This window comes from Myotis daubentonii, chromosome X (genome assembly GCF_963259705.1).
Source record: "Myotis daubentonii chromosome X, mMyoDau2.1, whole genome shotgun sequence".
In the NCBI taxonomy this organism is placed as follows: Eukaryota; Metazoa; Chordata; class Mammalia; order Chiroptera; family Vespertilionidae; genus Myotis; species Myotis daubentonii.
The window spans coordinates 10,956,148-10,977,700 of NC_081861.1; the positions used below are offsets into that span (position 1 = coordinate 10,956,148).

Consider the following 21,553-nt stretch of genomic DNA (forward strand, 5'->3'; position numbering starts at 1 on the left):
CTGCAATTGAGCTGGTAACTCGGGTACGTGCCCTTGACCAGAATGGAACCGAGGATCCTTCTGTCTGTGGGCCGACACTCTGTCCACTGAGCCAAACTGGCTAAGGCTCCAGCCCTTCTTTCTTAATCCCACTCCAATCAGGCTTTTGCACACCCCCAACCCAAACTTCTCTTGTCCAGGTCTCCATGAGCTTGTCATCAAATGCAGCCAACTTTCTCAGGCCCTCGCTCCCTTTTTAAAAAAATATATTTTTACTGATTTCAGAGAGGAAGGGAGAGGGAGAGATAGAAACATCAATGATGAGAGAGAACCACTGATCAGCTGCCTCGTGTATACCCCACACTGGGGATCAAACCCTGACCGCCTGATTCATAGGCAATGCTCAACCACTGAGCCATGCCGGTCGGGCATGCCCTCGCTCCCTTGACCATTAGCAGCATCTGACAGCCGAGCACTCTCTTTCCTGACCCCAATGGGGGCGGGGGTGTTCCTCAGACATGTTCCAGGATCAGGTCTGTACTCTTGGGGTCCATCCCACCCACTGACCAGCCCCTCCTCTGCCACCTCTGGGTGTCCCAGGGCCCCAGGGCTCAGTGCTTGGGCCGCCTCTCCCTCTGCACCCACTCCTGGCTGCCCTGGCTGAGCTCATCCAGGCTCAGGGCTTTCCGGGCTCTCTTTATGTGCTGAGAACTTCCTAAGTTCTCTCTTCAGTTCAGACTTTCCAGAGCTCCAGGCTTCTTGTCCAACCGCCGTCATAGAGGTTTCTAGTCAGATGACACCACCATCCCTTTCAAACCTCGTCTCCCTGGCACAGGGCCTGGCAATGCCACCCTTCACAGTGCTCATGCTCAATTTCTTGAGGCCTTTTTGACTCAACCCTGCATCCTGGTGGTCCACAAGCCCTGTTTCCCGCCTTTCAAACTGATCTCCGATCTACACTTCTTCCCTCCACTGCTGGTGTCCTGGTCCAATGATCTCCACCTTCCCCCGGCTCTGCTGTAACCTCACCTCTCCACCTTGCCTGCCCCTTGTCGCCTGCATCTTGGAGAGTCATGTGTTCAGTGTGGCATTTGGGCAACCTTTGGAAAATCTACACCCGTGACTTCCCACCCACTGCCCGTGACCTCACACCCACTTCCCCTGCTTGGTGTGTGCTTCTGTCGCATACTATTATCCTTTCTCCCCAAGTGTGTCAGCTCCTTGGGGGAAAGACTTTCTGTCAGCTTCCTTTCCTGCTCTAGTCCCAGTTCCTGGAACACTGTTGGGTATGGAGACCCCCAGAACAAATACTTGCCCAAGGAAACAGCTCGAGGTGGGGAGGCCTCCCCTGTACCTCCAGTCCCACCCCCAACGCCCAGACAAGCAGAACAGGAGCCAGCTTTGGAAAATGACATGTTTTTATTGCTATGTTTGCAGTGGCTTTTAGCACAGTAAGAATGTCCCCACTGGCCCCCCGCCCTCGCCTAGTCCCTCCCCTCCAGCTGATGTCAGGGTGTGGGGGAAGTCTTTCTAGGGTCCACTCGGCTGTCCCGGGATTAGATATGACACAGACGTGGGTTAAGTAAAGCTGCTACGTGGAAGACTTGAGACGTGAAAAGTGCATCAGCTTTAAGCTCGCAGGCGGGAGCCAAGCCTGGATCCCTTCCCTGGCTGGTGCCCACCTCAGATCCCTGCAGTCTGCCCAGCCCCGCCCCGGGGGCAGGGTGTGGTGGGTAAGCTTGAGCATGCCAGGTGAGCAGCCCCAGATTCCTGGGACAGAACACCGCACCTACTCACCCCCACGACTTGTGGGCAGAGGGGTAGCGGGACACCCTCGAGGCCCCTACTGTGCACTTTTCCACCTCAGCCTGGGGCCGGGGACCGCACATGCATACCCACACGACAGACTCGCACAGCTTGAAGCTCTTGTTTTGCCTATGAAAATTACATCTATAAATTCACACTCCTTGGCTGGGGCAGAGGAATTAAGGAGGGGCTGAAAGGACAGGGAGTGGCAAGGAGAGGGACCTTGGGGCTGTTTTCTCTTTAGAAATATACAAGCAGAAATCTCTCTCCTCAAGTTTTTATAAAATGTGCAAAATACAAGCCTCATTTGCCCACAGGCACAGTGTACACCTGGTTTTCCCCTTTGCTAAGAGATAGAGATCTATATGTGCCCTACATACTCACGCACACATGCACTCATACACAAGCTCACACAATTGATATTGGTGGCAATTGGCGCAGGAACCAGAAGGTCCCATTGCTGGCTGGCTCTCTAAGCTTCTAGATTAGGGATGGGGAGAGGGGTCTAGCCCAGTTGAAATACTCACTGTGGTTCCACTGCCCCTCTCTTTCCTCCCTCCCCTTTCCCGTTCTGTTCCCTAAGCTGCCACTGCTGCCTCTGGAGTGAGGAGCCACCCACGGGTGTGTTGGGCAGAGCCTGGACAGGCAGCAGGCACTAGGGGGAGGGCAGGCGGCAGGGCCTGGGAAGCAGCGTGGGCACCAGCTTGGTTGGTGGGGGGAGGCATCTATTTTTGGTGGGTTGTGGTATTTTTGGCATTTTATTAAAAATGGAAAAAGTTATTTTAGTTACAAGCACTCATGGTGCTTCCTCCCCTCCCCCCCAGGCAGACCCCAGAAGTGTCAGGGAAAGGCAAGCCCCCTGGAGGGGTTGGAGGCGCTAAAGCAGGGGCTGCTATGGCTACAAGAGGGAGAGCTGGCACTGGGAGCCGGCCCTGTCACATGACACTCTCTACCACCACCACCTTGCTGCTCTCAGCCACTGGGGTCAGGGTGGTCAGGCCCCTGACCTCCAAGTCCTGAGCTCTGTACTCCAAGTGGTGGAGGCCCCAGACAGGCTGCGTCAGGTGCTGCCAGCGCTGCAGGAGAAAGGGACATCGTGAGCCCCTGGGGAGGGGCACCTGCTTGTCCTTGGCCTCTTTCCACCACCACCACCTGCCACCAACTCAGGGCCCAGGGCTGCTCCTCCCGAGACACCGACCAGGCACTACTCCATGCACCAGGGAGACAGGGTTATGTGGCTGAGAATGGAAGCTAGGGACAGGCCACCTCCCCCTGCCACGACCCTGATAGCCAGTGTCCCTTTTGTCCAGCTGGCCCAGAGGCTTCTGGTACAATGACCCATCCTGGGGGTCAGGGTACAGACAATCTGGAGGTAAGGCTTTGACTAAAACAGAAGGGAGGGGCGGTGTTGAAGAACTGACCTCAGCCATGGTCCCCTTGGCCGTGAGGAGGCGGCCCAGCACGTGGAGGGGCACACACAGCATGGAGGAGAGCGCCAGGCCCCAGCCCATGGCCTCGCCCCACCACGGGTACACGTAGGTGTTGTTGTAGACCAGTGGCTTGAAGTACACAGCATTGAAGATAAAGATGCCCTGTGGAGAGAATCTGCAATTAGCCAGTGAACTGAGGTGCCCTGCCCCATCCAGTCCAGCCTTCCTGGCCCTTACCATGCAGACCAGCGGGGTGAAGAAGGACCAGCACCATTTCATCCAGGGGCAAGGCCGGTACCCAATCATGCAGGCCACGTCGTCCATGAAGCGGTCAGCTCCTGGGGTGGGGTGAAGGGACGGCTAGAACTGTAGACCCACACGCCTGCTCCATGCCACAGGCCCTCTTGCCCCTCAGCCCAGACCTACCGTATACCCAGGCGACCACCACGCACTCCCAGAAGGCCTGCCAGAGCAGGGTCATGCCACTGGCCGAGTAGTAGTCAAACAGCTGGAAGACATACATCCCGCCCTAGGGATAGAGCCAGGTCAGGGCAGGTGGCAGATGGCAGCCAGGGGCCAGAGGCAGCCCTTACCCTGCCCCACTCACATCAGTCACCATGGAGAGGTCGATGACAAAGCAGAGAGCACAGCAGAGGGCCACAGAGATCTCCCTTTGGAAACGGAAGTAGTAGGAGGGCGGGAGGAGGTCCAGCAGGCCTGTGATGAAGCCTTCCACACCTACAAACTGTGGCCAGGTGCTCAGGCCATGGCCCTTGCCCACCTGCCAGCCCCTCCCCTCCCACCCCCTCTGTCCTGTCCCCACTGCAAACCTGGCTGTCAAGGCCCAGCAGCAGCAGCATGAAGAAGAACAGGGCAGCCCAGAGTGGGGCCACGGGCATCAGCGTGACGGCCCGGGGGTAAGCGATGAAGGCCAGGCCAGGCCCTAAGAGGGAAAGAGGCAGGATGTGAATACCAGTGGCTATGCCCACTTCTTGTCCCCCACCCCTGCTTCGTGGTACCAGGACTGCAGACACCAGGGCCCCTGGCCAAAGGCCTTTCCCCTCATATCAAGGCACTGCTGAACGGCTTGAGCCTGTTGTGGGTGTGCCACCCGGGGGCTGGAAGGCTCCTGCGGGCCCTTGGCAGACCGCCTATAGGAGGAGGGTATCTGGTTTGGGCTTCTGGTTACCTTTGACCTTGGAAAGGCCTTCCTTCCCCTCTGCAACATTGGCAAATATGAGAGCATACCCAGAGGCCCCGGGGATAGATGGCCTGGAGCTCAAGGCTCCAGGTGGCCAGGCCCACTAAGCTGGCTGGAACAGCTGTGCCTTGCAGTTGCTCATCCAGGCCTGCCTCTGGCCTAGAGCAATGTGACAACATTGAGTTGATTTTTTAATTTTCTCAGAATGTAGATTTGTATGTGCGTTCATGCACACGGTAGGTATGTTAGGACAGCAGCCTCTGTTCCAGAGGCCTGGCTGGGGCCCAGGCTCTTTACCTGACTCTGCCACCTTGGAGATGTGCACGCCCTGCTCCGCAGCCATGAAGCCCAGGATGGAGAAGACCACGAAGCCAGCGAAGAAGCTGGTCCCGCTGTTGATGAGTGCAAGGATGATGGCGTCCCTGGGGACACAGGGGACCACAGGAGCTGGTTAGGCTGCCTGCTTGCTGCCCATGGGCAGGCAGGGCAGGAGAGCGGGGCAGAGGTCCTTACTTGTAGCAGTTGTTGTTGAAGCGATTGTAGCTGCCGAGGGCTGTGAGGGCCCCTAGGCCAATGGCATAAGAGAAGAAAATCTGGGTCCCAGCATCTATCCATACCTAGACACGGGCCAGGGCAGAGTAGGTGTGAGGGGCCCTGTTGGGCTGGCCCCCTGGTCTCCCTCCCACTACCTCTGCCTCACCTGAGGGGACCCCAGCTTCGACCAGTCAGGCTTGAGATAGTAGATGATGCCATCCAAGGCGCCAGGCAGCAGCACTCCTCGTACCAGCAGCACCACAAGGACCACGTAGGGGAACGTAGCGGTGAAGTACACGATCTGGGGGGCCATGCTGTTCAGAGGGGCCCAGCGGCACCCACCTCCCCCTCAGAGGCCCCCGGCCTGAGCAGCCTGAGCAGGGCAGGCCACGGTCGTCCCCCCCACTGGACAGTGCGTTCAGAGGTAAGGAATGAGCCAGCTAGCAGCCCCCCTCCCCCTTAGACTCCCCAGAGCCATGGCTCCTTCCAAAGGAAGCCAGGTGCTTGGCTGGGCGTTAGCAGCCCCATGGCAAGCGCAGGTCGGCTGCAGAGGGAGGGGAGAGGCGGGGCCCTCCCCGGGCAGAGAGTGGGACAGCGGCCTGGAGGCAGGTCCAGGTCATCCTCTGCAGAGAGGCGGGGTCCTCGGTAGCTGGGATTAGAAGTGGGCCAGCAGCCAGAGACGGGCAAGGGTGAGACGGACGGCAAAAGCCTCCGCCTTCCATCCAAGTGGGACCGCCAGCTCGGGAAGCGGCTGCTCTTCAGACCCTGCTGGGGAACGAGCCAGCCCTCCAGGGACCTGGCCGTGTCCCACAGCCCTCGGCACGCTGTCTTATTGTGCGCCTGTTCGCACATTTGTCTTCCGAACCTGACAGCGAGCTTCTGGGGAAGGCACGTGTCTAGACGCGACCCTGGGCCAGACAGGCAGGCAAGACGGCCATACAGCAGGTCCACCCACCCAGACTGTCCAAACAGACTCAGGTGTTGAGTGAGGAACAGAGAGGAAGGAGGAAGGAGGGAGGGGCCGGGGATGCCCCACGCAGGGGAAGGGCAGCTGCTGCCTGGGCTTCTCCCCCTCAAGGGAGAAGGCTGCTAGACCTGGATTTGGAGGGGAGGGAGGACTGCCCAGCCATGGGGTGGGGATCGCCTGGCCTGGATGGAAGTACCTGCCCCCTCCCAGGCCTAGGCCCTGGCCCGGTCACCTGTTGCAACAGTCGTTCCTGGCAGAGACCCCCCACCCGCCCAGGCAGTGCTGCCCCCCAGCCCTGCCATCACCCCCAGCCCTGCCCGCCTCCAGCTGTACCTTTCCTGTCGACTTGACCCCCTTCCAGACACAGAAGTAGACCAGCACCCAGCAGGCCAGCAGACACAGGGTCACCTCCCAGTTGAGGGCACCTGGCACCTCCAGTCCCCTGGAGATCCGCAAGACTTTGTTCCTGGGGAGGGCGGGCCCGCGAGGGCCATGTGAGCAGAGGGCAGAGCGGCCGGGAGCTGTCCCAGGGCTGGTGCTCCCGCTCCTGCAGCCCCGGTGTCCAGCTGGTCCCTCCTGAGCACCTGGGCGAGGCCCGGGCCCGGGCCCAAGCCTGTCCCTGGAGGCCACACAGTGTGTGTGCCTGGAGCCCGGGAGCCCCTGGATGGTGGCGGCGGGGCTAGTGGCTACCCTAGCACTCAGAGCGGCCGTTCCCCTTCCCCTTGTCAGGCACCGCGGAGCAACAGCACCCGGAGTGAGAAACGGTGCTGAAAAAACCAGGCCCATCCCTCCCGGCTCCCCCAGGCACTGGCCTGGGGGTCCCCCGGGGGCAGGCAGGGCCCAGGAGTGACTCCTGCCGGGAATCCCCCCCGGGCTGGGTCCCACCCAACCCACCCAACCCACGCAGACTCGGCGTGCGGAGCCCAGAGAGAGGCCCGGGCTGGGCCTGGTCCAGAGGCACCTGACTTACTCCCAGAACTCGATGACAGGGGACCGGCGGTCAGCAAGCTGGTCACATGTGAGGTTGGCCAGGCTGGCATTGGCACAGTCTTCGTGGTGGAAGATCTCCACACAGTCGGGAGTGTTCCAGGTATGGCCGCACGTGGCCCAGGGCAGCGTGGTGGTGAAGGACTTCACCAGGTAGTAGAAGCCCCAGGCCAGCACCATGATGTAGTAGGTGTTGCAATAGAAGACGATCACCATGGAGGCGTAGCCCAGGCCTAGGAGGAGGGCAGTTTCTGTGCAGGCTTCCCACCACCCCATAACATCCTGCTCCCTGCATCCACCGTCCACCCCCTCCCCACCTTCCATCCCATTATGTCTTTCTCTGTCGTGCTCCAGACAGAGCCCCGTGGACTATCCCTTGTGTAAGAGTCCCAATGCTGGGACCAAAGTCTGTCCCTGGCCCCAAAGCCCCTGCTCCTGGCCTCACCTGCATCCTCCCCAGACCTCCGCTCCTGCCCCATCTGAGCATTAAGTCCTGTTGATTGCCTAGCCTCATACACCTGCCTCTTCTCTTGGGCCTCACTACAGTGGGGTCTTGACTTACGAGTGTCCCGACTAACGAGTTTTTTGAGATACCAGCTGTCTCTCGGCTGATTTTTTGCATTGAGTTGATAGAGTAATTTGAGTTAACGAGCTCCTTAATGAGCTCCTTATTGAGCTGGGTCTCAGAACGAATTAAACTAGTAAGTCAAGGCCCCACTGTATCTTCACCTGCTTCCCCGCCGTGGCCTACAGTACTCAGCAACTTGGGGGGCTTTCTGGTGACCTGGGGTCTTCCCCCTCAAGGGGGAAGGCTGCTAGACCTGGATTTGGAGGGTGACTATCTCGCACTTCCTTTCAGCAGGCAGTCACAGCTAGTCACTTCACCTCTCTGTGTCCCAGCCTCCTCAAAGGCAGTAATAGTGAAACCTACCTGCTAGGGCCTACAGAGATGATGGGGACACTGCCACCCACGCACAGAAGGGGTTCTAAGGTGACCTTTGCCATTATTAGTTCTTCCATTCAGACCCTGAACTTTCAATCGCTCCCATCCAAGCCCTCAGCCTGGCCCTCTGGCCTCAGAGAGCTGGCCCCAGGCCACTTCTCCCATGGTTGTCTCTTGTACCTGCCGCCCTCCACTCAGTGAGCCAAGTGAGCTTAGCCGAGTGTGTTCCCAGCCCTGCTGGGCCTACGCATTCTCCCCCTGGCGGACAGGCCCAATCCCCCCTCTAGCCCTTATCCTGCCCAAGGTCACATGGTGGTCTGCATGGTGTCCAGCTTTCCCTCGTGTCTTGGGGGGTCATCAATGGGCCCCAGGCCTGGTGCTCAGACAGGATGCGATTTCTTAAGTGGGTGCCAGCCTTGTCCCAGCAGTGGGAAAGGGAAAGAGTGGCCCAGGGAGAGAGCAGAGAGGGGCTGGCCCAGGGCTGCTCACCTTTGAACAGGGGGCAGATGTTCCAGACGTTGATGCTGCCGGCCTTCATGAACTGGCCCAGCGAGATCTCCAAGAAGAAAATGGGGATTCCTCCAATCAGGGCGATCAGGATGTAGGGAATAAGGAACACACCTGAGGGAGGACACACAAGCCAGGGGCTTGACCCAAACTCCACAACCAGGCTGTGAAGGCTTGCGGCCAATCCAGCTTCCAGAGGCCCTGGGAGGCTGGGGGAAGCCCCAGCTCCAGGCTCCACCGCAGCCCCATCATAACTTCCCACTGGGTGAATCAGTGCAGCGGTGGCCACTGACTCAGAGGCCCCCGGTGAACAGTCCTGGGGGGGTTGGAGTGTTGAGGGGGGCTGTGGCTCAGCTCCCTGGACCACAAGGCTTCTGCCTCCATGGTCACCAAGGGCGACCTAATGGTTATGGAGGACACATGTGCTTGCACACACACGCCATCCCTTGTGTCACAGTTCCTTGTTTGCCAGGCAATACAGGAAGGAAAGGCAGCGAGGGCATGTTCGTGCCTGTGTGTATGTGCGCCATGGCTGGCACTCAAGCCTGGAGGCCTGCCTGGCTTGGGTGAGGGCAGGGAGCCCTGCCTTCCCTGTACCCACACACTGGCCTACAAGTGGGAAGGTCCAGGGAACATGATGGGCGGGTGCAGTCCTCTGCCTGTGTGTGTGTGTGTGTGTGTGTCTGTGTGTGTAGGGGGGGTGTCTGAAAATGTCAGTGAGCAAGGACAGAGGGAGACATCATGGGGGAGGCCACCTGGCTCTGGAGGCAGGGCAGGGCCGGAGACTACAGGAGCAGGGGAGGGGGTGCAGGGAGCTGGGACCCAGTAGCCCCTGGGCACTCCCTCCTGCACAGGCCTCCTACCCTTGGTCCTGGCCCAGCTCTCTCCACTACTCCAAAGCTGGGCTTCACTGCAGCTTGCCTGGTTCTTGGTTCCAGCATCCTTCTTGTGCGTGACCTTGGGCAAAGGCCTTCACTCTGGGCCTCAGTTCCCACCCATGACCCAGTCACTGTGGCTTCCCACCAAGTCTAGTGCTGCTTTGCAGTCGCAGGACATGCGTGCCCATCGCTGTTGCTAAGCTGGGCTGGGGCGGGCGAGCAGGCATGGGGTGTGCATGCAGTGTGTCCAGCGGCGGCGCCAGGCAGCCCAGGCCGCAGGCTTCTCATGCCTGGCTCAGGCACCCAGTGTTCCAGGCCCAGCCTAGAGGGGAGGGTGGGGAGGGGAGGGTTGGGAAGGGAAGAGAGGGGCAGAGGAGAGAGGGGAAGGGAAGGGAGGGGAAGGGAGGGGAGGGGAAAAGATGGAAGGGGGAGGGACAGAGTGGCCCATTGTGTATGTGTGTGTTCGTGTGTGCACACGTGGGGGGCCCACACAATGTGCCACTTGTGTGCCTGACCAGCGGAGGCAGCCAGGGCTCCTCACCTCTGGGAGCCCCCCCTGGGGACAGGCCTCGCCTTCCCACCTCAGTGGCCAATCCCCGAACACAGGGAGTATGAGGGCAGCCCCACGGCTTGGGCCAGAGGCGCGCCGGCCCCCTCCCCCCACACGCTGCCAGGCACATGACTGGCCAGGGGGTGGACGCTGCCAGGCTGGGCCACCGAATGGCAATGGCCAGCGAGGGGCGGCCCCTGGCCCCCGACTACCCCGGGGGGCCTTCCCCACCCTCTGGACTTCGCCCGTGAGCCCCGAAGGGGCGGGTGGCGGGCGGGGGAGGGTGGGTGGCGCGGAGGAGCGGGGGCGCTCACCTCCGCCGTTCTTGTAGCACAGGTAGGGGAAGCGCCACACGTTGCCCAGGCCCACGGCGAAGCCCACGCACGACATGATGAAGTCCATCTGGCGGGTCCAGGTTTCGCGTGGAGGTACGGCTAGGCGGCCGCCAGGCGCCCCCAGGCCGGCGGGGCCATCGCCCTTGGCCGGGGCCCCGTCGGGCAGGGGCGCGATCAGCGGACCCTTCTTGTCGTCTACGGACACGCTGTAGATGCCGTTCTCGGCGTTCTTCTTCGCCATGGTCCCAGCGGGTGGTGCGGCCGGGCCGGGGGTCGGGTGGCGGGGGGCACCGGCGGCTTGGGGGCCCCGAAGGCGCGGGCCGGCCGGGGGCGGCCGGGCCGGAGTCGGGGCGGCGGGCGGGCGGCGGGTGGGGTGCGGGGGTACGGGCGGCGCGGTCAGAAGCAGTCCACGAAGCACTTGAAAGTGAGCCTGAAGAATCTCATGTGTGTCGGGGGCCCGGGGGCGCGCGGGCGGCGGCGGGGCCGGCCGGGCGGCGGCGGCGGCTCCCGAGGCTCCTGCCCGCGATTCGGGCGGCGGTGGCGACTCCCGAGGCTTCTGCCCGCGCGCGATTCGGGCGGCGGCGGCGGCGGCTCGCCCGGCCGGAGGCTCAGCCTAGCGGGGCACGGGCGGCATCGGGCGCCCACTGTCTGCAAGCTGCGGCCGGAGCATGGGCTTGCGGCCCGCGCCCCCCGCCCCGGCTCGGGCCCGCACGACTGTCTGGCTCGCCCGCGGCTCCTGCTCCGGCGGCTCCGGCTCCGGCGGCAGCGGCGGCGCGGGCGCACTCGCCCCTCCTTCCCGGCGGCGGCGGCTCCAGCCGCTCTCCGGGCCGCGGTGGGTTCAGTGACTCGCTACCGCTCTCCGACTGTCCCTCTCCTCGCCCTGACCGGCTGCTGCTTAAGAACCGACTCCGGGGTGATGTCACTGTCGCCCCACCCCCCACGACCGGGCTGCTCCCCCTCCCCCTCCTCCGTCCCTCCCTCCTGCCCTCCCCGTCACTCCGCCCACCTCCTCCCGCCCTCCTCCTGAGGAGGAGACGCGGCTCCAGCGGGAAGCAGGATGGCTGCTACCTGAGGCACCGTCAGCACCTCCTCCCGAGGCCCAACCACCCCTGTCCCCAGGTTCACCTGGGCCTACCCCTGCCCAGATGGCCACTCCTAACCAACCTGCCCTCCCTGGAGCTAGAAGAGCCACTCCCCTGGCTGCCCTCCAGCCATCCTTATCCTCCTTTCTCCTTCTCCCCCTCCTTTCTCCTTCTCTCTGACTCCCGTCCAGGGGGCTGGGGCGGGGTTGGGTACCAGAGGGGATGCGGGGTGCTTGGGCCTCCTGAAGGGCTGGGCCCAGCTGGCCACAGGGAAAGGTTGGGATGGGGATGTCTGCCTCCAGGTGTGCTGTGGGGCTTTGTCACAGGCACCGCCCTGCCTCCTCCTGGCATCAGCCCTTCCCAAGGGGTGCAGCCCTGGAAGCCAGAGTTCAGGGTCCCAGTGTTTGGGGAGACAGGTCTCTATGAGTCTTTTAAGCGGGGCAGAGGGGAGCCCGTCTGGCTGAGGTGCGAGGATACATTTTGTCGTTAAGGTGGGGGTGGTGGTAGGGACGTCTCCTGCCCCCATCCCTGCGGGAGACTCAGGTAGGAATCAGGTAAGGCTGCCCCCTGGTGCTAGTGGGTGCACAGATCTCCTCAGAGGCCTCAGTTGGGGGTTCCCAGCTCCTCACTCTTGACACACCTCTCCCCCGGGACCTCACTTCGAGCCTCCCGGGCAAGAGCAAGGTTGTTGAGTTGCCTCTCCACTAGCAGCTGAGCAGTCTGTTTGGAATTTTCAGGGCTCGGAGCAGTCATGGGGTGGGGAAGGAAGGGATCATTGTCCTGGTCGGGTATGTGAAGTGTGCTCCCCCCCCAACCCTCCGCAAGTCCCAGGCTCACTGTGGTCCCCAGATGGCTCATCCCATTAAGCTAAACCCTCAGCCATCCGGTGGCTTTAAGAAGTAAAGCAGTTCCGGCTGGAGCCAGATTGAGCCTGCTAGGTGAGGGAGGGGCAGCATCTCCACCCAGGCTGGCTGGAGGAGCCTCAAGTGGCATGTGGGGGAGATGGGAGGGGTTGAGGGGGGCTTGGAGACCCTTGAGCTATTAAGGTCACTCTATTCATCAGAAGACCCCAACTTGAGCCTTCTCTGGCCCAGGACTGACGCTGGCTTGGAGATAGAGAGGCAATAGGGAAGTAGGCGACCCATAGATGGCCTGGGGAAGCTGGCCCGTAGTGAGGGCTGCTTCAGTGGAGAGGCCAGGACAGAGGCCAGACGGCGCAGGGAGAAGCAGGGGGAAGTGAGGCCGCGTCTGGGTGCTGGCGACTCAAGATCACGCTTGTCCAAGGAGCTTGTGGAGAGAGAAAGCCGTGGCTGGAGAAGGACGTGGGCCAGCCCACGCAGCCCATGGTGCTTTGGGGAAGTGGCCACAGCTTCCGGGAGGGTGAGGGCGCGGGGTGAAAAGAGCAAGGGCGGGGCAGTGTGACAAGGACGGAGCGAGCCAAGGGTGGGGCCCTCCATCGCTCAGCTGGGAGCGGAGGCGGGCTCCAAGGCTGGTGGCTGGACCTTGAGGATGTAGCCACCTGTGGCTGCGGCTGCTTCTGTGGGGTCAGAGGCTGAGGGGGAGGTGGCTGGGTCGGAGTGGCTGCTGACAATGGGCTTGTGTGAGCTCCGGGACTCCTGTGGCTGAGGCTCTCACTGCTTCAGGGACTGCTGCCTTCAAAGGGTGTCTCCATATAGTATTCATTTAAAACACAAGAAATAAAAAGTTATAGGAGTGAAATTAAATGACATTTTACAACAATATGGACAACATTTTGTGGCTTGCGTGTAAGACTCATTGTTGGCATAGAATTTAACAGTGGTGGAGTATATGCCTTCTGTGTAATAGGTTACGAATTCCACTTGTAGAATTTCCACTGCCATTGTTGAGGGATGCTAGCACTAAATCAGTATTTGCAAATTTGCTAGATTTCATTTTATTCAGGTCGATTGAAGTGACATGAACTATGAAAAAGAAAAAAAGGGTATCTCCAGATGTTGATGCAGGGGGCTCCTCATCTGGAGGGGGGGGTGCAACGGGCTGCCCCCTCCCTCCCCTTCCCCCAGTCCTCCTCAAGCAGGCAATGTCACCACTCCTCTGGTCACCACTCCTCGAGGCCCATGCGCTGCACGCTTCTCCTAGCGAGCAGCACACCCCTGACCAGTCTCTCCCCACCCGCTCTTTGTCTTCACACTGCAGATCAAGCTCAGTTCGTCTCCATGGCTGCAAGATTGGGCACTAGCTGGCCCGCGGGCCGCCCAGTACTGAAAAGCAGCCGCCTCCCAAGCTGTCCTCTCTTCCCTTGGCCCTGGTGGGGGCCCACTGCCTGGGGCACCTCTTCTTTGCTGACCTCCCTCTGGCCCTGTAGGACTCAGCTCAGCTGCCACATTTCAGGAGGCTAGACGGGAAGGCGAGGGAGCCCTCTGACCCGAGCCTGCCCTGGCGCCTAGCCAGGGCAGCTGGGCTTGTGTGATGCTCGAAGTCCAAGAACCCAGCCTCTCAGACCGGATAATTAGGCCAAAGTCTCCCCAAAGGGGAGCTGGGGGCCGCAATGCTGGCTCCTGATGTGCGGACCCCCGCAGCCTGTGGGAGTGTCCGAGCCACAGTGTTCCCAGGGCAGTTGCCAGGGCCTGCTGGGCACCTGAGCGGAACAAAGGCAGCGGCGTTTCCAGCCCTCGCGTTCTTGGCGTGTCCTCAGGGCTTCGGTGAGGTGTACCTTGCCCCCACCCACCGCCCAGCAGCTGCTGGGGAGGATGCCTCGGGATCCCAGCTAAGGGCCTGTCTCTGCCAGCCCCGTCTAAGCCTCTGCCTGTCTTGCCAGTCTTTGTGTGCACGGCCCTGTGAGGGTGGTTCTGGAGCAGGTGCAGGAGGGGGTGAGATACTCGTAGATACTTGCCCAGCCCCCAAGAAGGAGCGTAACCCCTGTCCTCAGTGTGGGCTGTGTTCCCCAGACAGCAGCCATGGTGGGCAGCTTTTCAAAGGCCGGTGGGGGTGGGGGTGGAGTAAGCCCAGGAGGAGGGTGAGGGGAGGAGGGAGCACTGGAAGGAGGGCTCCCATTGTCCAGGGAGGTCTGAGAATTGGACCCAGTGTCTGTTGCCACTGGTGCTACAGGCCCCACCGAGTGGCCCACAGAACTAGGCTGGGTGGGAGGGTGCCTTGCCCTGGGGCAAAACCCCACCAGGACCTGGGCAGCCGGAGGGTGCAGGGCGCCTCCTCTGCTGCGAGCTGCCCGCACTAGGAGCTTTGCAATTAGAATTCGCTGGGAACAAAGGGAGGCTGCCATCCACCTTGAAGGGCTTTGTGCTTCCCACAGCTGGCGAGGGGAGGATGGCGCCAGGCCGGCCACAGGCCTGGGGTCCAAGAGGGGGAACCTGACCCCCGCCCCTGCACAGCATCCTTGTTCACTGCTGCGCTTCTCCACACACACCCCTGAGAGGATTTATAAATTCCTTTTTATGTTGCGAATAAACTTTTCATTTTGGAACAGCTTCAGATATACAGATAGACGTCCAGCCATAGCAGGCAGTTCCCACACTCCCATACCTACCATTTGACAATGGTCTGCTACATTTGTCACAATAATCAAACAACTTTGTACATTGTGATGAACTCAAGTCCATAGTCTTATTCAGAGACCTTGGCTTTCCCATCAGGTTCATTTTCTGTCCCAGGATCCCACACTGCATTAGTCATGTCTCCTCAACTCCTCTTGGCTGTGACTGTCCTCTCAGATGGAGGACTGTTTCTCAGGGTTTGTCTACTGTTTCTGTCCCAAGTAGACAGAATGGCTATTGAGAAGGGGACTGCAGCCCGGCCGGCGTGGCTTAGTGGTTGAATGTCGACTTCTGAATCAGGAGGTCAGGGTTCAATTCCTGGTCAGGGCACATGCCCGGGTTGTGGGCATGATTCCCCGTGTAGGATGTGCAGGAGGCAGCTGATCAGTGAGTCTCTCTCATCATTGATGTTTCTCTCTCTCTCTCCCCCTCCCTGAAATCAATAAAAATAGATTTTTTAAAAAGGGAGAGAAGAGGACCGCGGAGCTAAATCACCCTTTCCATCACAGCCTAGCACGGCTCCATGCCAGCGGTTCTCAACCTTGTCTGCACATTAGAATCACCTGGGAATCTTTTTAAAATCCTGATTTCTGGGGTCCCACCCCATAACAAAGAAAGAATTTCCGGAGGATGAGGCCCAGAAATCAGGATTTTATTTTATTTTATTTTATATTTTATTGATTTTTTACAGAGAGGAAGGGAGAGAGATAGAGAGTCAGAAACATCGATGAGAGAGAAACATCGATCAGCTGCCTCCTGCACATCCCCCACTGGGGATGTGCCCGCAACCCAGGCACATGCCCTTGATCGGAATCAAACCCGGGACCCCTCAGTCCGCAGGCCGACGCTCTATCCACTGAGCCAAACCGATTCCGGCAGAAATCAGGATTTTAAAAAGATTCCCAGGTGATTCTAATGTGCAGCCAAGGTTGAGAACCACTGCTCCATGCGCTCAGCAGGACTTAACATCTTCCCACGTCAACCCTGGTCACCTGGCTGAGGTTGTGTTTGCCCATCAGATGTCTCCACTTTCAATGTAATCTTCCTCCCACCCCCTTGCATCGTGTCCTTTTTGGACCAAAGTGTACTTTGCACCAAAGTATACAGCCCACACTTGAGGACAGGAGGCTATGTTCCCCCTTGTGGGTTGGGGAAGTAGCTACATAATTTAGCTACATAAATTATTTGGAATTGCCCAGCCGGTGTGGCTCAGAGGTTGTGCATCGAACTATGAATCTCACTCCTTCTCTCTTCCTCTCTGAAATCAATAGAAACATATTTAAACAATTATTTGGAGGCCGACTAGCATGCTCAGTGGTTGAGCATTGACCTATGAACCAGGAGGTCACGGGTCGATTCCTGGTCAGGGCACATGCCCAGGTTGTGGGCTCAATCCCCAGTGGGGGGCGTGCAGGAGGCAGCTGATCAATGATTCTCTGTATCATTGATGTTTCTATCTCTCTCTCCCTCTCTGAAATCAATAAAAATATATTTTAAAAAAATTCTTTGAATTATCTGCACAGAGCGTGTCTCTTTCCCCCTATTTGTTTATTATTTAATCATTTATTTATAACTGGATATTTATTTTGTACTTTGGGTTATAATCCAATACTACTCTATTTATTTTGTTGCTCGAATTGTTCCTGCATTAGCCAATGAGAGCTTTCAGTTGGTTCTTCTGTCCCTTTGTCATGTCCCCATCACTCTGAGAGAGAGAGAGAGAGAGAGAGAGAGAGAGAGAGAGAGAGATGAGGGGGAATACTTCTTTACTTTCTGGCATTACAGGGTTGTCCAGGCTCATCGTGTCTATTTTCTGCCCCTGCTGTAGAATCAGCCATTTTTCCAAGGAGCCCTCTGTTGGAGAAAATGGCTCCACTAGGCCTGGTGCACGGATTCATGCACATTGAAAGGAAATTAATTAGAAGAAATATTTTAATATCACTATTCGCCCTTTCTCTATAATAGAAGTGTCAACCAAATTCACAATCAACAATGACAGATCAAAACACACGTGTGTGATTGGTGCCAGCGAGAGCTTTATATGTATAGCGCAGGCATGAGTCAACTTAGCCTTTTATAGATATAGAACAAACTTGCATAATTAGAGCTGCTTTCTGATTTAGCTAAACTTTTTCCAGCCCAGTGAAGCACCCCAACTTCTCTTTCAGGTAATTGTCAGCAACACAGCAATAAATATCAACAAAAGGCAGATTATTATTGTACATCATGCAAGGAGAACAAAGGGTAAAATATTTAACTGCAGCAGTGTTTGACTATATTCTGCACAGTGAGAAAACCAGAAGTCATTTTCAAGGTCCACCACTTCTTTTCAGTCGGGTCAAGTTTCTAAGCTTTCTAAATCTCCGTTTTCTGGCTAATGAAAAGAAATAGGATTCCACCGAGTCTCCTAGCTACCTACTCCAGGACTTCTGTGAGGATCAAATGAGATGAGACACGGAAAAACGCCTCACAGACATTTAGTTACAGTGCAAAGTGTTTCCACCTGGTGTTCCTGGGCTGAAGAAACTGCAGGGAGGCTAGTCATCACTAGGGAGAGGAAGCCGGGTGTTGCTATGTGATGTCATTACCAGGACAGAGGGAAGAACACTTAGCATATTAGCCTTTTATATAGATACTAGGGGCCCGGTGCACGAAATTTGTGCACTGGGTGGCGGGGGGGGGGGGGAGTGTCCCTCAGCCCAGCCTGCCCCCTGTCACATACTGGGAGCCCTCAGGCGTTGACCCCCATCACCCTCCAATTGCAGGATCGGCCCCTTGCCCAGGCCTGATGCCTCGGCCAGAGGTGTAGACCCCCATCATACTCCGATCGCCTGATCGGCCCCTTGCCCAGGCCTGACGCCTCCGCCAGAGGTGTCAGGCTTGGACAGGGGACCCCCATCTCCCCCCGATCACTGACTCTGGCCCCCACCCAGGCCTGAGGCCTCTGGCCCAGGAATCATGCCTGGGCAGGGGACCCCCATCTCCCTCTGATCGCTTGCTCCACCCCCCGCCCAAGCCTGATGCCTCTGACCCAGGCTTTAGGCCTGCGCAAGGGGACCATCATATCCCCCCAATCCCCGGCTCCGCCCCCCACCCAGGCCTGAGGCCTCGGCCAGAGGAGTTGACCCTCATCACCCTCCGATCACCAATCACCGGATCGGCCCCTTGACCAGGCCTGAGGCCTCTGGCAGAGGTGTCAGGCCTGGGCAGGGGACCCCCAGCTCCCCGCGGTTGCAGGCTCCGCCCCTGCCCAGGCCTAACGCCTCTGGCTGAGGCGTCCGGCTCGGGCAGCGGGGACCCGCAGCTGCAGCAGCCCCGCGATCGTGGGCTCTGCTTTAGGCCCAGGCAAGGGACCCCTAGCTCCTGGGACTGCCAGCTTCGACCATGCCCAGCTCCCATCGCTGGCTCCACCCCTACTTCCTGCTATCACTGGCCAGGGCGGAAAAGGCACCTGATTCTCCGATCATGGCTGCTCTTAGCTCCCCCCTGGGTTTCCGATCACTGTCAGTGGCAGGGGGCTTCTTCCTGCTTTCCCTTTCACCTCCCTGCATTGTGCTTACATATGCAAATTAGCCGCCATCTTGTTGGCAGTTAACTGCCAATCATAGTTGGGAGTTAATTTGCATATAGCCCTGATTAGCCAATGAAAAGGGTATCGTCGTACGCCAATTACCATTTTTCTCTTTTATTAGTATAGATATAGATGGTGCTGGAAACTGAGGTGTGGGCTCTAGTGTGCTCATTGCTACTGGAGTATCATTGCTGTAGGCCCTCTCAGCTGACAGTACAAGGAAATATATGTTAAACTAACCTATGCATATACACATATCCATGAACATCTCTCTCTCTATATCTCTATATCTCTATCTCTAGATCTATCTATCTATCTATCTATCTATCATCTATCTATTCTGAGTGGCCAGATTATTTTGACCACCTGATGTTTTAGGCAAATTAGCTATAATTTCGCACTGAAGTTGCTAGAGCAGTTCTCAACCTTGGCTGCACATTAGAATAATCTGGGAATCTTTTTAAAATCCTGATTTCTGGGCCTCATCCTTCGGAAATTTTTTCTTTTTTAAAAAAATATATTTTATTGATTTTTTACAGAGAGGAAAGGAGAGGGATAGAGAGTTAGAAACATCGATGGGAGAGAAACATTGATCAGCTGCCTCTTGCACACCTTCTACTGGGGATGTGCCCGCAACCAAGGTACATGCCCTTGGCCGGAATCGAACCTGGGACCTTTCAGTCCGCAGGCCGACACTCTAGCCACTGAGCCAAACCGGTTAGGGCAAATTCTGTTTCTTTGTTATGGGGTGAGGCCACAACATTAGTAACAAAGAAACAGAATTTCCGGAGGATGAGGCCCAGAAATCAGGATTTTAAAAAGATTCCCAGGTGATTCTAATGTGCAGCCAAGGTTGAGAACCACTGTGCTAGAGGCCAGACCATTATAAATAGGGAAGCAGGCTGTTTACCATGACAGTAGAAGTGATTTTTTTTCTGAAGATATGGGCAAACAATGCGATTTAACAGCCTTTGAACGTGGGAGATTATATATGTATAGATATAGATATAGATATAGATATAGATATAGATATAGATAGAGATAGAGATAGAGATAGAGATAGAGATAGATAGATGTAGATATAGATATAGATATAGATAGATGTAGATGTAGATATAGATATAGATATAGATATAGATATAGATATAGATATAGATATAGATATAGATAGATATATATATACACACACTGAGTGGCCAGATTATTATGACCACCTGATGTTTGTAGGCAAATTAGCCATACACTGCATCGTATGGGATATGGAAGCCGAAGGCCTGTTTGAACACCTTTGCTGTCTGCAGTTACCAAGATAAAACATCTCCAATTCGCACAGGAACACAAGGATTGGACAGTCGAGCATTGGAAAAAAGTCACGTGGTCCAATGAATCACGTTTCCAGTTGCATCATGCAGATGGCAGAGTGAGAATTTGGCGGAAGCAGCATGAAAGCATGCACCCCACATGCATGAGTATAACCCTTCAAGCTGGTGGGGGCAGTGTTATGGTTTGGGGCATGTTTTCCTGGCATGATTTGGGCCCTTTAATTCGTGTGGAACAACGTCTGAATAGCACAACATACCTAAGTATCGTTGCTGATCAAGTTCATCCTATCATGTTGATGGCGTATCCCAATGGAGATGGCTTCTTCCAATAAGACAATGCGCCATGCCACGGTGCTCGTATTGTGCAGGAGTGGTTTCAAGAACACGAGGGAGACTTTACCTTGCTTAGGTGGCCCCCGCAATCACCAGATCTCAATCCAATGGAGCATTTGTGGGACGAAGTTAAAAGAGCCATCAGGCAGCTGGTTCCACAATCATCAAATCTCATAGAACTGGACAGTGCTCTTCATCAGGCAGGGTGTCAGATTCATTGCATCACCTTTCAACATCTCGTGGAGTCAATGCCAAGAAGAATCGCCGCAGTATTGAAGGCAAAAGGTGGCCCAATGAAGTACTGATGGGGTGGTCATAATAATCTGGCCACTCATCATAATATATATTCCACGTTCAAAGGCTGTTAAATCCCGTTGTTTACCCATATCTTCAGAAAAAAATCACTTCTACTGTCGTGGTAAACAACCTGCTTCCCTGTTTATAATGGTCTGGCCCTCTAGCAACTTCAGGCGGAAATTATAGCTAATTTGCCTACAAACATCAGATGATCATAATAACCTGGCCACTCAGTGTTTATATACATAATATAGAGATAGAGTTGCATAGATCTATAAACTTATATACATAACACATAGATATAGATGCATATGTCTATAAACCTATACATACATAATACAGTGGGGCCTTGACTTACGAGTTTAATTTGTTCCGAGACCGAGCTCGTTAACTCAAATTACTCTATCAACTCAATGCAAAAAATCAGCCGAGAGACAGCTGGTATCTCAAAAAACTCGTTAGTCGGGACACTCTTAAGTCAAGGCCCCACTGTATGTAGATATAGATGCACTGTATCTATACTAAGGTAAACATAAGTTCATACTGATGTCTCCAACTCTGATCCATCACCACATGGACCATTCTAGTACCTCCCCTTGCTTGTCTGTCTCTTCCCACTTCAACAGTGAAAAACCTGGCTCCCACCATCTGCCTTAATCATCTAGTTCCAGCGCACCTGCAGGGTGGTTTCAGCCCCGTTAACACTTGCCCGCTCCGGGACCAACCTTGTCAACTAGAGTGCAGTGTGCACTGAGGGTCCTTCTGCCTTAGGTCTTACAGGCTCCACTCATTTCCACTGGGACTTAATCAGCCCCTTTCCCCAACCCCCTTCAGGGAGATGCGCTTGTACATTGGCCACACACATAGATTCTTTGGTCACAGTCCACATTCCTTCCTGGCATCCCCAAACTCCTGAAAAATTATTTTCAATCTTGCATATGCTAGACTCGCTCTTTCTGCTGTACAGGTCTCTGGGTTTGGACATGTGCAGAGAGTCAGGTATCCAGCATTACAGCATCACACAGAGTAGTTCCACGGCCCGAATCACCCAGGGCTTCCCTTGGTCAGACCCCACCCCCGCAAACCCTTGGAAACCATGATCTGTTCCTGCCTCTATCGATTTGCTTTTTCTGAAGTGTCATACATGGAACCACACAGTATGTAGCCTTTTTTCAGACTGGCTTTTTCCACTGAGCAATATAGTCAGTATTCATTCTTTTCTTTTCATGGCTTCATAGCTCTTTCCTCTTTATAGCTGAACTAGAGGCCTAGTGTATGACATTCGTGCACTAGGGGGG

General features: G+C 56.5%; 1 protein-coding gene across 1 annotated transcript; it reads right to left on the reverse strand.

The window, feature by feature from the left end:
* Window positions 1-1,379: 1,379 nt before the first annotated feature.
* On the reverse strand, window positions 1,380-10,358 carry SLC6A8 (solute carrier family 6 member 8). The gene is made up of 13 exons (XM_059680403.1): window positions 10,097-10,358; window positions 8,337-8,468; window positions 6,888-7,137; window positions 6,251-6,383; window positions 5,117-5,251; window positions 4,930-5,033; window positions 4,714-4,838; window positions 4,046-4,158; window positions 3,823-3,960; window positions 3,642-3,744; window positions 3,453-3,553; window positions 3,207-3,377; window positions 1,380-2,861 (listed from the first exon to the last, which is right to left on the reverse strand). Exons 1-13 carry the CDS (start codon window positions 10,356-10,358, stop codon window positions 2,721-2,723), a joined length of 1,908 nt encoding a protein of 635 aa, XP_059536386.1. The 3' UTR covers window positions 1,380-2,720.
* Window positions 10,359-21,553: the final 11,195 nt, after the last annotated feature.